At 48.6% G+C, this 14,481-nt stretch overlaps 2 protein-coding genes across 4 annotated transcripts in view; one reads left to right on the top strand and one right to left on the bottom strand.

Annotated features, from left to right (window-relative positions):
* The window catches only part of LOC138664928 (uncharacterized), a 386,930-nt gene that overhangs the window by 124,858 nt on the left and 247,591 nt on the right, over positions 1-14,481 (top strand). The window lies entirely within an intron of this gene.
* Positions 1-14,481, bottom strand: part of ITCH (itchy E3 ubiquitin protein ligase) — a 159,670-nt gene that overhangs the window by 71,507 nt on the left and 73,682 nt on the right. The window contains exons 3-4 of the mRNA XM_069751972.1: positions 9,705-9,846; positions 9,265-9,389 (exon numbers count right to left, since the gene is read on the bottom strand). Coding sequence (XP_069608073.1) covers positions 9,265-9,389; positions 9,705-9,846 — 267 coding nt within the window. The remainder of the gene's footprint in view (positions 1-9,264; positions 9,390-9,704; positions 9,847-14,481) is intronic.

Here is a 14,481-nt window from a genome sequence, read left to right as displayed (position 1 = left end):
CTCCTCCTGGGTATCCGAGTTCCGCCAACGCCAGGCGGTCCTTGGTAGTGCTTTTAAGCGCGGGCACCTACAGCTTGGTAACCGGGTTCCAGCACCGTCAGCTGGTCCTCGGTCGTGCCATTGGCTCTTGCACACTGGGGCAACGCATCCGGGTTCCAGCACCGCCAGCTGGTTCTCGGCAGTGTTCTTGTCACAGGTACTCCCTCGTGCCAAGCCTGGTTTCAGCACCGTCAGCTGTTTCCGGGTTGTGTCAAGCTCACTGAGACACCTATGCTTGCCTCGTCGTGGTGCGGTCGGGTTAGCCAACTCCAGGGTGCCTCCAGTTTAGGAGCTTCCTATGTGGGCTGCGTGAACTGGTAGTCAAGGCTGGTTCTGTAGTGCCAGTAGGCCCAGCTCCCCCTGTAGGACTGTTGGGGTTCGGTAACTGCGGCTGCCTCGCGGCCTAGCTGTTCTCTCCTCTCCTGTGGACCTTGGGGTCCACCACCTGGTTCCAGCACCGTCAGCTGGTTCCGGGCCGAGCCTTTGGCTTAGGTGCCTCCTCCTGGGTATCCGAGTTCCGCCAACGCCAGGCGGTCCTTGGTAGTGCTTTTAAGCGCGGGCACCTACAGCTTGGTAACCGGGTTCCAGCACCGTCAGCTGGTCCTCGGTCGTGCCATTGGCTCTTGCACACTGGGGCAACGCATCCGGGTTCCAGCACCGCCAGCTGGTTCTCGGCAGTGTTCTTGTCACAGGTACTCCCTCGTGCCAAGCCTGGTTTCAGCACCGTCAGCTGTTTCCGGGTTGTGTCAAGCTCACTGAGACACCTATGCTTGCCTCGTCGTGGTGCGGTCGGGTTAGCCAACTCCAGGGTGCCTCCAGTTTAGGAGCTTCCTATGTGGGCTGCGTGAACTGGTAGTCAAGGCTGGTTCTGTAGTGCCAGTAGGCCCAGCTCCCCCTGTAGGACTGTTGGGGTTCGGTAACTGCGGCTGCCTCGCGGCCTAGCTGTTCTCTCCTCTCCTGTGGACCTTGGGGTCCACCACCTGGTTCCAGCACCGTCAGCTGGTTCCGGGCCGAGCCTTTGGCTTAGGTGCCTCCTCCTGGGTATCCGAGTTCCGCCAACGCCAGGCGGTCCTTGGTAGTGCTTTTAAGCGCGGGCACCTACAGCTTGGTAACCGGGTTCCAGCACCGTCAGCTGGTCCTCGGTCGTGCCATTGGCTCTTGCACACTGGGGCAACGCATCCGGGTTCCAGCACCGCCAGCTGGTTCTCGGCAGTGTTCTTGTCACAGGTACTCCCTCGTGCCAAGCCTGGTTTCAGCACCGTCAGCTGTTTCCGGGTTGTGTCAAGCTCACTGAGACACCTATGCTTGCCTCGTCGTGGTGCGGTCGGGTTAGCCAACTCCAGGGTGCCTCCAGTTTAGGAGCTTCCTATGTGGGCTGCGTGAACTGGTAGTCAAGGCTGGTTCTGTAGTGCCAGTAGGCCCAGCTCCCCCTGTAGGACTGTTGGGGTTCGGTAACTGCGGCTGCCTCGCGGCCTAGCTGTTCTCTCCTCTCCTGTGGACCTTGGGGTCCACCACCTGGTTCCAGCACCGTCAGCTGGTTCCGGGCCGAGCCTTTGGCTTAGGTGCCTCCTCCTGGGTATCCGAGTTCCGCCAACGCCAGGCGGTCCTTGGTAGTGCTTTTAAGCGCGGGCACCTACAGCTTGGTAACCGGGTTCCAGCACCGTCAGCTGGTCCTCGGTCGTGCCATTGGCTCTTGCACACTGGGGCAACGCATCCGGGTTCCAGCACCGCCAGCTGGTTCTCGGCAGTGTTCTTGTCACAGGTACTCCCTCGTGCCAAGCCTGGTTTCAGCACCGTCAGCTGTTTCCGGGTTGTGTCAAGCTCACTGAGACACCTATGCTTGCCTCGTCGTGGTGCGGTCGGGTTAGCCAACTCCAGGGTGCCTCCAGTTTAGGAGCTTCCTATGTGGGCTGCGTGAACTGGTAGTCAAGGCTGGTTCTGTAGTGCCAGTAGGCCCAGCTCCCCCTGTAGGACTGTTGGGGTTCGGTAACTGCGGCTGCCTCGCGGCCTAGCTGTTCTCTCCTCTCCTGTGGACCTTGGGGTCCACCACCTGGTTCCAGCACCGTCAGCTGGTTCCGGGCCGAGCCTTTGGCTTAGGTGCCTCCTCCTGGGTATCCGAGTTCCGCCAACGCCAGGCGGTCCTTGGTAGTGCTTTTAAGCGCGGGCACCTACAGCTTGGTAACCGGGTTCCAGCACCGTCAGCTGGTCCTCGGTCGTGCCATTGGCTCTTGCACACTGGGGCAACGCATCCGGGTTCCAGCACCGCCAGCTGGTTCTCGGCAGTGTTCTTGTCACAGGTACTCCCTCGTGCCAAGCCTGGTTTCAGCACCGTCAGCTGTTTCCGGGTTGTGTCAAGCTCACTGAGACACCTATGCTTGCCTCGTCGTGGTGCGGTCGGGTTAGCCAACTCCAGGGTGCCTCCAGTTTAGGAGCTTCCTATGTGGGCTGCGTGAACTGGTAGTCAAGGCTGGTTCTGTAGTGCCAGTAGGCCCAGCTCCCCCTGTAGGACTGTTGGGGTTCGGTAACTGCGGCTGCCTCGCGGCCTAGCTGTTCTCTCCTCTCCTGTGGACCTTGGGGTCCACCACCTGGTTCCAGCACCGTCAGCTGGTTCCGGGCCGAGCCTTTGGCTTAGGTGCCTCCTCCTGGGTATCCGAGTTCCGCCAACGCCAGGCGGTCCTTGGTAGTGCTTTTAAGCGCGGGCACCTACAGCTTGGTAACCGGGTTCCAGCACCGTCAGCTGGTCCTCGGTCGTGCCATTGGCTCTTGCACACTGGGGCAACGCATCCGGGTTCCAGCACCGCCAGCTGGTTCTCGGCAGTGTTCTTGTCACAGGTACTCCCTCGTGCCAAGCCTGGTTTCAGCACCGTCAGCTGTTTCCGGGTTGTGTCAAGCTCACTGAGACACCTATGCTTGCCTCGTCGTGGTGCGGTCGGGTTAGCCAACTCCAGGGTGCCTCCAGTTTAGGAGCTTCCTATGTGGGCTGCGTGAACTGGTAGTCAAGGCTGGTTCTGTAGTGCCAGTAGGCCCAGCTCCCCCTGTAGGACTGTTGGGGTTCGGTAACTGCGGCTGCCTCGCGGCCTAGCTGTTCTCTCCTCTCCTGTGGACCTTGGGGTCCACCACCTGGTTCCAGCACCGTCAGCTGGTTCCGGGCCGAGCCTTTGGCTTAGGTGCCTCCTCCTGGGTATCCGAGTTCCGCCAACGCCAGGCGGTCCTTGGTAGTGCTTTTAAGCGCGGGCACCTACAGCTTGGTAACCGGGTTCCAGCACCGTCAGCTGGTCCTCGGTCGTGCCATTGGCTCTTGCACACTGGGGCAACGCATCCGGGTTCCAGCACCGCCAGCTGGTTCTCGGCAGTGTTCTTGTCACAGGTACTCCCTCGTGCCAAGCCTGGTTTCAGCACCGTCAGCTGTTTCCGGGTTGTGTCAAGCTCACTGAGACACCTATGCTTGCCTCGTCGTGGTGCGGTCGGGTTAGCCAACTCCAGGGTGCCTCCAGTTTAGGAGCTTCCTATGTGGGCTGCGTGAACTGGTAGTCAAGGCTGGTTCTGTAGTGCCAGTAGGCCCAGCTCCCCCTGTAGGACTGTTGGGGTTCGGTAACTGCGGCTGCCTCGCGGCCTAGCTGTTCTCTCCTCTCCTGTGGGCCTTCGGGTCCACCACCTGGTTCCAGCACCGTCAGCTGGTTCCGGGCCGAGCCTTTGGCTTAGGTGCCTCCTCCTGGGTATCCGAGTTCCGCCAACGCCAGGCGGTCCTTGGTAGTGCTTTTAAGCGCGGGCACCTACAGCTTGGTAACCGGGTTCCAGCACCGTCAGCTGGTCCTCGGTCGTGCCATTGGCTCTTGCACACTGGGGCAACGCATCCGGGTTCCAGCACCGCCAGCTGGTTCTCGGCAGTGTTCTTGTCACAGGTACTCCCTCGTGCCAAGCCTGGTTTCAGCACCGTCAGCTGTTTCCGGGTTGTGTCAAGCTCACTGAGACACCTATGCTTGCCTCGTCGTGGTGCGGTCGGGTTAGCCAACTCCAGGGTGCCTCCAGTTTAGGAGCTTCCTATGTGGGCTGCGTGAACTGGTAGTCAAGGCTGGTTCTGTAGTGCCAGTAGGCCCAGCTCCCCCTGTAGGACTGTTGGGGTTCGGTAACTGCGGCTGCCTCGCGGCCTAGCTGTTCTCTCCTCTCCTGTGGGCCTTCGGGTCCACCACCTGGTTCCAGCACCGTCAGCTGGTTCCGGGCCGAGCCTTTGGCTTAGGTGCCTCCTCCTGGGTATCCGAGTTCCGCCAACGCCAGGCGGTCCTTGGTAGTGCTTTTAAGCGCGGGCACCTACAGCTTGGTAACCGGGTTCCAGCACCGTCAGCTGGTCCTCGGTCGTGCCATTGGCTCTTGCACACTGGGGCAACGCATCCGGGTTCCAGCACCGCCAGCTGGTTCTCGGCAGTGTTCTTGTCACAGGTACTCCCTCGTGCCAAGCCTGGTTTCAGCACCGTCAGCTGTTTCCGGGTTGTGTCAAGCTCACTGAGACACCTATGCTTGCCTCGTCGTGGTGCGGTCGGGTTAGCCAACTCCAGGGTGCCTCCAGTTTAGGAGCTTCCTATGTGGGCTGCGTGAACTGGTAGTCAAGGCTGGTTCTGTAGTGCCAGTAGGCCCAGCTCCCCCTGTAGGACTGTTGGGGTTCGGTAACTGCGGCTGCCTCGCGGCCTAGCTGTTCTCTCCTCTCCTGTGGGCCTTCGGGTCCACCACCTGGTTCCAGCACCGTCAGCTGGTTCCGGGCCGAGCCTTTGGCTTAGGTGCCTCCTCCTGGGTATCCGAGTTCCGCCAACGCCAGGCGGTCCTTGGTAGTGCTTTTAAGCGCGGGCACCTACAGCTTGGTAACCGGGTTCCAGCACCGTCAGCTGGTCCTCGGTCGTGCCATTGGCTCTTGCACACTGGGGCAACGCATCCGGGTTCCAGCACCGCCAGCTGGTTCTCGGCAGTGTTCTTGTCACAGGTACTCCCTCGTGCCAAGCCTGGTTTCAGCACCGTCAGCTGTTTCCGGGTTGTGTCAAGCTCACTGAGACACCTATGCTTGCCTCGTCGTGGTGCGGTCGGGTTAGCCAACTCCAGGGTGCCTCCAGTTTAGGAGCTTCCTATGTGGGCTGCGTGAACTGGTAGTCAAGGCTGGTTCTGTAGTGCCAGTAGGCCCAGCTCCCCCTGTAGGACTGTTGGGGTTCGGTAACTGCGGCTGCCTCGCGGCCTAGCTGTTCTCTCCTCTCCTGTGGACCTTGGGGTCCACCACCTGGTTCCAGCACCGTCAGCTGGTTCTCGGCAGTGTCTTTTGCTCTTGTACCTTCTGCTCCCCATCCTGGTTCCAGTACCGTCAGCTGGTTCCGGGCAGAGCCTTTGGCTTAGGTGCCTCCTTCTGGGTATCCAAGTTCCACCAACGTCAGGTGGTCCTTGGTAGTGCTTTCAGGCACGGGTACCTCCTGCTTAGTAACCGGGTTCCAGTAACGTCAGCTGGTCCTCGGTAGTTCCATTGGCTCTTGGACCTTCGGCTACCCATCCGGGTTCCAGTACCGTCAGCTGGTTCTCGGCAGTGTCTTTTGCTCTTGTACCTTCTGCTCCCCATCCTGGTTCCAGTAACGTCAGCTGGTTCCGGGCAGAGCCTTTGGCTTAGGTGCCTCCTTCTGGGTATCCGAGTTCCGTCAACGTCAGGCGGTCCTTGGTAGTGCTTTTTAGCACGGGTACCTCCTGCTTAGTAACCGGGTTCCAGTAACGTCAGCTGGTCCTCGGTAGTTCCATAGGCTCTTGAACCTTCGGGTAGCCATCCGAGTTCCAGTTCCATCAGCTGGTTCTTGGCATTTTCTCAGCCTTCTTGTACCTTCTGCTACATTTCCAAGTTGAAGACCCTAACGTCGACGACCCGGAAGACCACCACGATGACGACGACACGGAAGACCACCCCGATGACGACGACGACGACGGCGGAGATGACGACACTGGAGACGACGACCCTGGAGACGACAACATGGAAGACCGAGAAGCAGAAGAACAAGAGGCTGCAGAACAAAGAGCAGAAGAACATTAAGCATAAGACTTAATATCAGAGCAAAAGATATTATCTAAATTATATGCAGAAGAAGACTAAGCAGTGTATGGGGGTGAGTCCGTTCCTCCTCGTGGTGCCCCTGGATAAAGCCTGATGCTGCAGGCCAAACTGAACGCGGACAAATGTAACTTTTGTGACTGGCAGAACGGAAGGTGTAATCTTCCAACTTTTATAGATAACAACTACGGGAATGCCTGTCACAAATGAGAATATGATGAAGAAGTAGAATAGGAAGAATAATAACAGTTGAATAAAATGAATATGTAGAATAGGAAGAATAATAATAGTTGAATAAAATGAATATGAAGAATGTAATAAAAAAAAAAAAATAGGTAGAAGATGAAGAAGAAGATGAATAAGGTGAAGAAGTTGATGTCAAAGATGCTGATGATGATGAAGATGAAAGTGTGGGAAAAGGAAAAAAAAGAAGTGGAAGGTCGTGGAATAGTGAAACATCAATATCTGACAAAATAAAAAAAAATTTACATAGTCAATATCTTTTTCAATCCGAACGTCTTTAAAAAAAAAAAAATCATGCTATTCTATTTGATTGGGCTAATCCTCATTGCCTTTAATGTCTCCGCCACCTCCCCCAATACATCCTACATTATTCTTAGTTGTTTTCCTTCATGTAGAATGAACCTACAAGGAAAGAAAGGGTTTATTTTAATTCCGATATTTTGGTCCCATTGACTTGCATTGGGATCGGGTATCGGTATCGGCGATATCCGATATTTTTTGAATATCGGCCGATCCAAACCGATACCGATACTTTCCGATATCGGAAGGTATCGCTCAACACTAACAGCGACCAATCTACGAGAGTGTATTCGGTTTCTGCAATGAGGCAACAATGGTGTCCTATAAAGCCAAGAAAGAAAAATCTGTGATATTACTGAGCACAATGCATCACGATGAAAGTATTGACACCAATGACAGGAAACAAAAACCTGAAATTATACTTCATTATAATAAGACAAAAGGAGGTGTCGACAAGATGGACGAAATGATTACTGAATATTCGTGTAAAAGGCAGACTAAACGTTGGCCTGTTGCCCTTTTTTCCAATATCCTTGATGTGTCAGCCCTCAATAGCTATATTGTTTATTGTCAAACTAATCCAGAATTCCATGCCAACAGGAAGGACAATAGACATATATTTTTGACAGAACTTTGTTATGAACTTTTGATGCCTACTATGCTAGAGAGAAGCAGCACAAAATGCTTATCAAGGCAAATTACAGAGGCAATGATCCGATGTGGAATATGCTTTCAGGAACAGCCAGAGCAAAGAGAAAAAAAAGAAAGCGCTGCTATATTTGTCCAGCAAAGAAAGAAAGAAAATCGGAGCGTTTCTGTTCTACTTGCGGACAAAATGTATGCAGGGAACATTCTGAATAAAAAATAATATGCAAGAATTGTCGGGGGAATATGTAAAGTGGAAAATAAATATTCCTGCACCAAGTTTGCTACAGACTTTATGTAAAAACTTTTTATAAGAAAAAATGTATCCATCATAAAAAATTGTACTGAGTGAATATATTGGGCGTGCCCGTTTAGTTACATTTTTGTTGTTTTATGTACATAATTTTTTTTTGGAATTATACACATCTTAGGCTATGTTCCAAGTAGCGCTGGGGTTCACCAGAATGGGATCCATAATGGATCTGACCTCCTGGTAACTCCACCTAAGGCTGATGGAATGCCGGGATTCCACCAGCCTTAGCTGAGGTCACCAGGAGGTCAGATCCATTACGGATCCCCTCCTGGTGGACCCCAGCGCTAGTGGGAATGCATCCTTACTTTGCAAATTTAAAATAAACTTTGAAAAGTATTTTTGAGTTATTCCATGTTATTTGCACACAGGCCTAAAAGGCCCCAGGTACGTGAATATGGGGTAGTCACAAAAAAAGCATTGCTATACGAAATGCCTATAACATAAAAATATACGAACAACTGGAAATTATTAACAACTATATAGCTGAGGAATACCTAGAGTTTCAAAATTGTAACTAAAGTAGTTTTACAGAAGAAAATAATAAAAGTGTAACCTGACAGGCCTGCGAGGCCCCAGGTACGCGTTCTACCAGCCTTAGCCGGGGTCACCAGGAGGTCAGATCCATTACGAAATCCCGTCCAGGCGGACCCCAGAGCTAGTGGGAATGCATGCTTACTTTCAAATAACTTTGAAAAAAAAATTTTTTTGAGTTATTCCATGTTATTTGAAAACAGGCCTCAAAGGCCCCAGGTACGTAATAGTGTAGATTTCTATGGTCACGCATTCTAGGGTTAACATATATGTACGGCATCCATGAAGACATCTGACCAGGCATTACTCTGACCTTATTTCCCCCACCATTATTAATTTTATTGGTTTTGATTGCCAATTATAGATTAGTTAATTTTATTATTTGGCTAAAACAAAGACAAATGGATCGTGTCCTATAGATTAAAAGCTAAAATTCAAGTACACGTAGAACACAGGGGTATTCCTATTTTAAAACCAGGATAATGCTTAAATGTCAAATACCTGGGGGTCCCAACTATGGGATCCAGGCCAACATGGAGAATGCAGGTTTAGTGATCTAATTTTGGAGACTGCCATCAATATAGCCTAGTCATCTAAAACTCCATCTATGCCCATGCTTAAACAGAGGTGGCAACTGCACCTCTATTAAGCATTTAGGGCATATCCTGCAAATATCAAAGGTTTTGAGATGAGATTAACCCTTTATCTAGATCCTTATCTGGACTCATCCCAAAAGATAACTCTCGCTCTCTATTTTTACAAACTATTCAGCTATTAGAATACATAGTCACCTGTATTACATGACCTCCGTAGCAATATGCACAACACTTTTTGTATGAAGACTTATGAAGCAAATAAATTATACATGGGGCCTTCTTTCCAGTTACTACATTAAAGGGAACCAGTAAGGAGATGCCAGCTGAACAGTAATGCTTATGGGAACAATGCTTCTGGGTAGTCAGCGGGATCAGTATCTACTGTGAGCCTGGGCCACAGGAGTAATCAGGCGATTACTTCAGGGAACCGTACGCAATCTGGTAACATCCAAAGGTGAACATAGCACTGATGAGACTATGGCAGGACCATGTTGTAATGTAATAGGCGTGGAAATGGGCTGTATACTCACACTTCATATTATTAGCTAGCAGGGTTTCCTGCAGGTTCAGCGATGCAGAGCCAAGGAGGGCATCTGACTTTAAGGTCTGATGGCTCCATACACGGAAACTTAACACACTGAATGGGGTGACAATGCTGCAGACAGAGGAGAAAGTTACAGGTTATCCTTTACACAGGCCAAGCAAATCTGTGCAGACAGTGAAGTGAGACTACACCTCTGTGCTGCAGTTACAGGAACATAATAACCAGCTATAGCTGCCCCATATGTAACATAGATTACTGCTCAACTGTACAATACAGAAACCCACCACCTAGAACACTAACACACACGACTAGTCTGGTCTACTAATACATCGGTAATAAACTGCGCCGCTACAGCACTTGCTTCACACTATCACTCACCCAATATTATCCAAGTATTTCCCCCTTTCCCCAACCATAGACACTTACACAGTAAGGTGCTGCTTCCATTTAGGACTGTGGGTGTTATTCCGAGTTTCTGTTTTCTTTGATTGTCCATCGACTGACACTTCTACATAAGGGTTTGGGCCAAACCAATTCTTTCTGCCGTCTTTCAGTTTGGCGGACATAACTAAGTTATAAAAATAATGGTAATACATTTTCATCAATCCTCAAAAAAAAAAAAAAAATTAGAAGTTAAAGACATTACTTACAAGAAATCACAAATCTTAAGGTGTCCATATAGAATAGCTCACAATTAGCCCAAACTACCACTGCTAGCCAACTCTCCCCTCAAAGGCAGGTATAGGAGGTAACAGACTGGGCTTGTTAAATTACACCATGAAAGATCCTAATAGGTTTCAGCTCATGCCCTTTTGCCCTCTCCCGGAGAACACGTGCAATGTTGGATGTGAGGATGAAGAGGAATTGCTCGCTGACCAGACATTCGCTTGACAGTTTTATCAATAGTGATAGGGAAAGGTAAGAAGAGTCCTAAGCTTCCAACACTGTACGAAGACCCCTACTTTACATGGTCACACTGTCAGACTTCCAATAGTAGGCAATTGAATCTGGAAATCAGTGGTGATCTCTGATCAGACTTCACCAGTGTGATCTTCTAAAGGTACCGTCACTCTCAGCAACTTTGCAACGAGAACGACAACGTTCCGTGACGTTGCAGCGTCCTGGATAGCGATCTCGTTGTGTTTGACACGCAGCAGCGATCTGGATCCCGCTGTGCCATCGCTGGTCGGAGCTAGAAGTCCAGAACTTTATTTCGTCGTCAGGTCGGCGTGTATCGTCATGTTTGACATCAAAAGCAACGATGCCAGCAATGTTTTACATGGAGCCAACAACCAGCGAGAACGATAAGTACGTCACTGGATAGCTCCTGCATCGTTCTGGAGTAATTGTGTTTGACGTCTCTACAGTGACCTCAACAGCGACGCTGCAGCGATCGGCTCGTTGTCTATATCGCTGCAGCGTCGCTGAGTGTGACGGTACCTTTACATGTACCCTTGACGCAAGATCACTTTCACTGGGCTTCCCTTTTAAGTAAACATGATCAACATAACACAGTAAAGTTGTGCCACACACGGCAATATAGCCAGCGTCTATTTTCAAGAGTTTGAACATAATGTCCCCTCCACATACTAATTGAAACTTTTCACAAATCCAATGTTTTTTTGGATCTGGTATTAACTGGAAAGCTGTGATCTTGCATTAACACCATCAGTGATACTTAATACACGTGCTTGCATTTTATAGTCCTAACCGCATGGTTTCCCTGTAAACAATTGTGGTGTTTGCTGTGGAAATTCAGATCTGAATGTTGTGAAAAGCATCTACAGTACTTCCATAGGTCTACCTTATAGAATGCATGTGCCTTCATTTCAAGTAAAAGTAAGTTAGTTTGTTTCATAGGTGTATGTATGTATGTATGTATGTATGTATGTATGTATGTATGCATGCATGTATGTCTATATACACTCCCTGATGGAAGTTATGTCGCTTATCCATGTTATGTAAATAAAAGCTTATAACTTGACGTTAAATTCATCCATTGGTTGTATAAATTATTCTTTTGAAAGCTGAAACCCTCCAAAATGTGGTTTAGGTTAAGAAAATAAATTGGCATCAATGCAGAAATATTGATTAGTTAATGGACACACAATGGTCAGATTTTGGCAAGAGTCACCCACAGAAAGTAATGTGATATTCAAACAAATAATTAACTTAAAACACAAATATATGTTGCATAACATTGGTGAATAAAGTTGTGGTGCTATTGGAGTCATATTTAATATTTTGTGTGACTTCCATGAGCTTGAAGGACTGCATCTATGCGGTTCAACAATGATTCATACAATTAATCAATGAAGTCATCAGGAATAGCAAATAATTCAGTCTTACATGCTTCCCAGAGTTCATCTAGATTCTTTGGTTTTGTCTTCCATGCTTCCTCTTTCATCCTACCCCAAACATGCTCAATGATGTTCATGTCTGGTGACTGGGCTGGCCAGTCCTTGAGCACCTTGATCTTTTTTGCCTGGGGGAACTTTGTTGTAGCGATGGATGTACGAGATGGAGCACCATCCTGCTGCAGAATTTGACCCCTTTTATGATTTGGAATATAAGAGGTAGCTAATACTTCTTGATATTTTAGGCTATTGATATCGCCTTCCACCTTGCAAATGTTTTGCACACCCCCATTCTGAATGTAACCCCAGACCATGACCTTTCCACCACCAAATTTCACTGTTTTCTGGGTGTATTTTGGATCCATACGGGCTCCAGTAGGTCTCCTGCAGTATTTGCGGTGGCTGTGGTGTAATTCTACTGAAGATTCATCAGAGAAATCCACCTTCTGCCACTTTTCCATCGTCCATCTGTTTAGCAGGCTGTGGGACTTTATTTGCCTTTTGTTTAGTACTGGCTTCTGGGCACTGATTCGACCATGGAGGCCATTTCGAGACAGAATCCTACAAACTGTTCCAGTTGACACATGGACTTGAGGTGACCAGGCCTGTTAGAGCTATACTGCAGTGGAAGAGGGGCTTGCTTTGGATTTTCTAACCAACAAAAGTTTCTCCTGAGCAGTTGTCTTGCGGGGTCTGCTGGACCTGGGCTTGTCAAACATCTCCAGTTTCTTCAAATCTTTTTTTTTTTAATTCTTTTTACTTGACGCTGAGACGCATTAAATGTGCCAGCCACCTTTGTAGTGGATCTGGTCTTCAGCCTCTTGATAATCCAGGCTTTGATCGCAGGGTGGATTTTTGGCATGTTTTCAGAGCTCAAGTTGCAGTTCAAGTGAAGGTCTGGGGTGCTGGGTTTCTTTTTATACACACACACTAATTAACTGATCATTTACTGAGCAGAGGGGAGGATGTAAACTAGGATTGGGTGCATTATATGACCAGGCGACAAAACTTTTGTCTTGCCAAAATCTGACCATTCTGTGTCCATTAACTGATCAATATTTATGCATTGATGCCAATTTATTTTCTTAACCTAAACCACATTTCGGAGGGTTTCAGCTTTAAAAATAATAATTTATACAACCAATGGATGAATTTAACGTCAGGTTATAAGCTTTTATTTACATAACATGGATAAGCGACATAACTTCTGTCAGGGAGTAAGTATGTATGTATGTACGTACGTACGTACACAAGCACACACACATCTATATCTAAGGGTAAGTAATGAGAAATGGCAAACAAAAGACAGAATAAAAAGATTGATTATTTCCACTCTGCCATGTACAGTTGAAGCCAGAAGTTTACATACACTATATAAAAAGACACATATGCATGTTTTTCTTACTATCTGACACGAAATCAGAATAAACCTTTCCCGTTCTATGTCAATTAGGATTACCCTAATTAATATTTGCCACATGCCAGAATAATGAGCGAGAGAGAGAGAGAAGGTTTTAAGGCATTTTTATTACTTACTGCAAAGTCAAAAGTTTACATACATTTCATTAGTATTTGGTACCATTGCCCTTAAACTGAATGATTTGGGTCAAACGTTTGGGATATCCTTCCACAAGCTTCTCACAATAGTTGGTCAGAATTTGGGCCCATTCCTCCTGACAAAACTGGTGTAACTGATACAGGTTTGTAGGTCACCTGGCTCGCACAGGCCTTTACAGCTTTGCCCATACATTTTCAAAAGGATTGAGACTTTGTTATCCTTAAGCCACACAGTTACCATTTTGCCAGTTTGTTTCAGGTCATTGTCCATTTGGAAGACCCATTTCCACCCAAGCTTTAACTTCCTGGCTGATGTCTTGAGATGTTGCTTCAGTATTGCCACAATCTTCTTTTATCATGATGCCATCTATTTTGTGAAGTGCACCAGTTCCACCTGCAGCAAAACAAACACGCAACATGATGCTGCCACCCCGTGTTTCACAGTTGGGATAGTGTTCTTAGGCTTCCAAGCTTCTCCCTTTTTTCTCCAAACGTAACGATGGTCATTATGCCCAAAAAGTTTAATTTTAGCTTAATCAGACCACATGACATGTCTCCAAAAATTAAGGTCTTTTTTCCTGTATGCATTTGCAAACAATAGTCTGGCTTTTTATGTCTCTTTTGGAGTAATGGCTTCTTCCTGGCAGAGTGGCTTTTCAGCCCACGCTAATACCGTGCTTATTTCACTGTGGATATTAGCAGAATCTTACCAGCTTCCACCATCATCTTCACAAGGTCTTTTGCTTTTGTCCTTGGGTTGATATGTACATGTCGGACCAAAGCACGTTCATCTCTGGGACACAGAACCCGTCTCCTTCCTGAGCAGTATGATGGCTGGACATTCACATCTTGTTTGTGCTTGAGTATAATTGTTTGTACAGATGAACGAGGCACCTTCAGGTATCTTGAAATTGTACTCAAGGATGAGCCAGACTTGTGCAAGTCCACAATTCTCTTCCTGATATCTTGGCTGATTTCTTTAGACTTTCCCATGATGCTAAAAAACATCCACAGGTGTGTCTCTAACTCAGATGTTGCCAAACAGTTCAAAACCCATACTATGACATACAAAGCCATCCACAACCAGTCTCCTCCATACATCTGTGACATGGTCTCCCGGTACTTAACTACACGCAACCTCCGATCCTCTCAAGCTCTCCTTCTCTACTCCCCTCTCATCTCTTCTTCCCACAACCGCACCCAAGACTTCTCCCGTGCTTCCCCCATACTCTGGAACTCTCTACCACAACACATCAGACTCTCGCCTACCATAGAAACCTTCAAAGAGA

The sequence above is a fragment of the Ranitomeya imitator genome, chromosome 2 (assembly GCF_032444005.1).
Source record: "Ranitomeya imitator isolate aRanImi1 chromosome 2, aRanImi1.pri, whole genome shotgun sequence".
Taxonomy (NCBI): Eukaryota; Metazoa; Chordata; class Amphibia; order Anura; family Dendrobatidae; genus Ranitomeya; species Ranitomeya imitator.
This window is presented reverse-complemented; position numbering and strand designations above follow the sequence as displayed.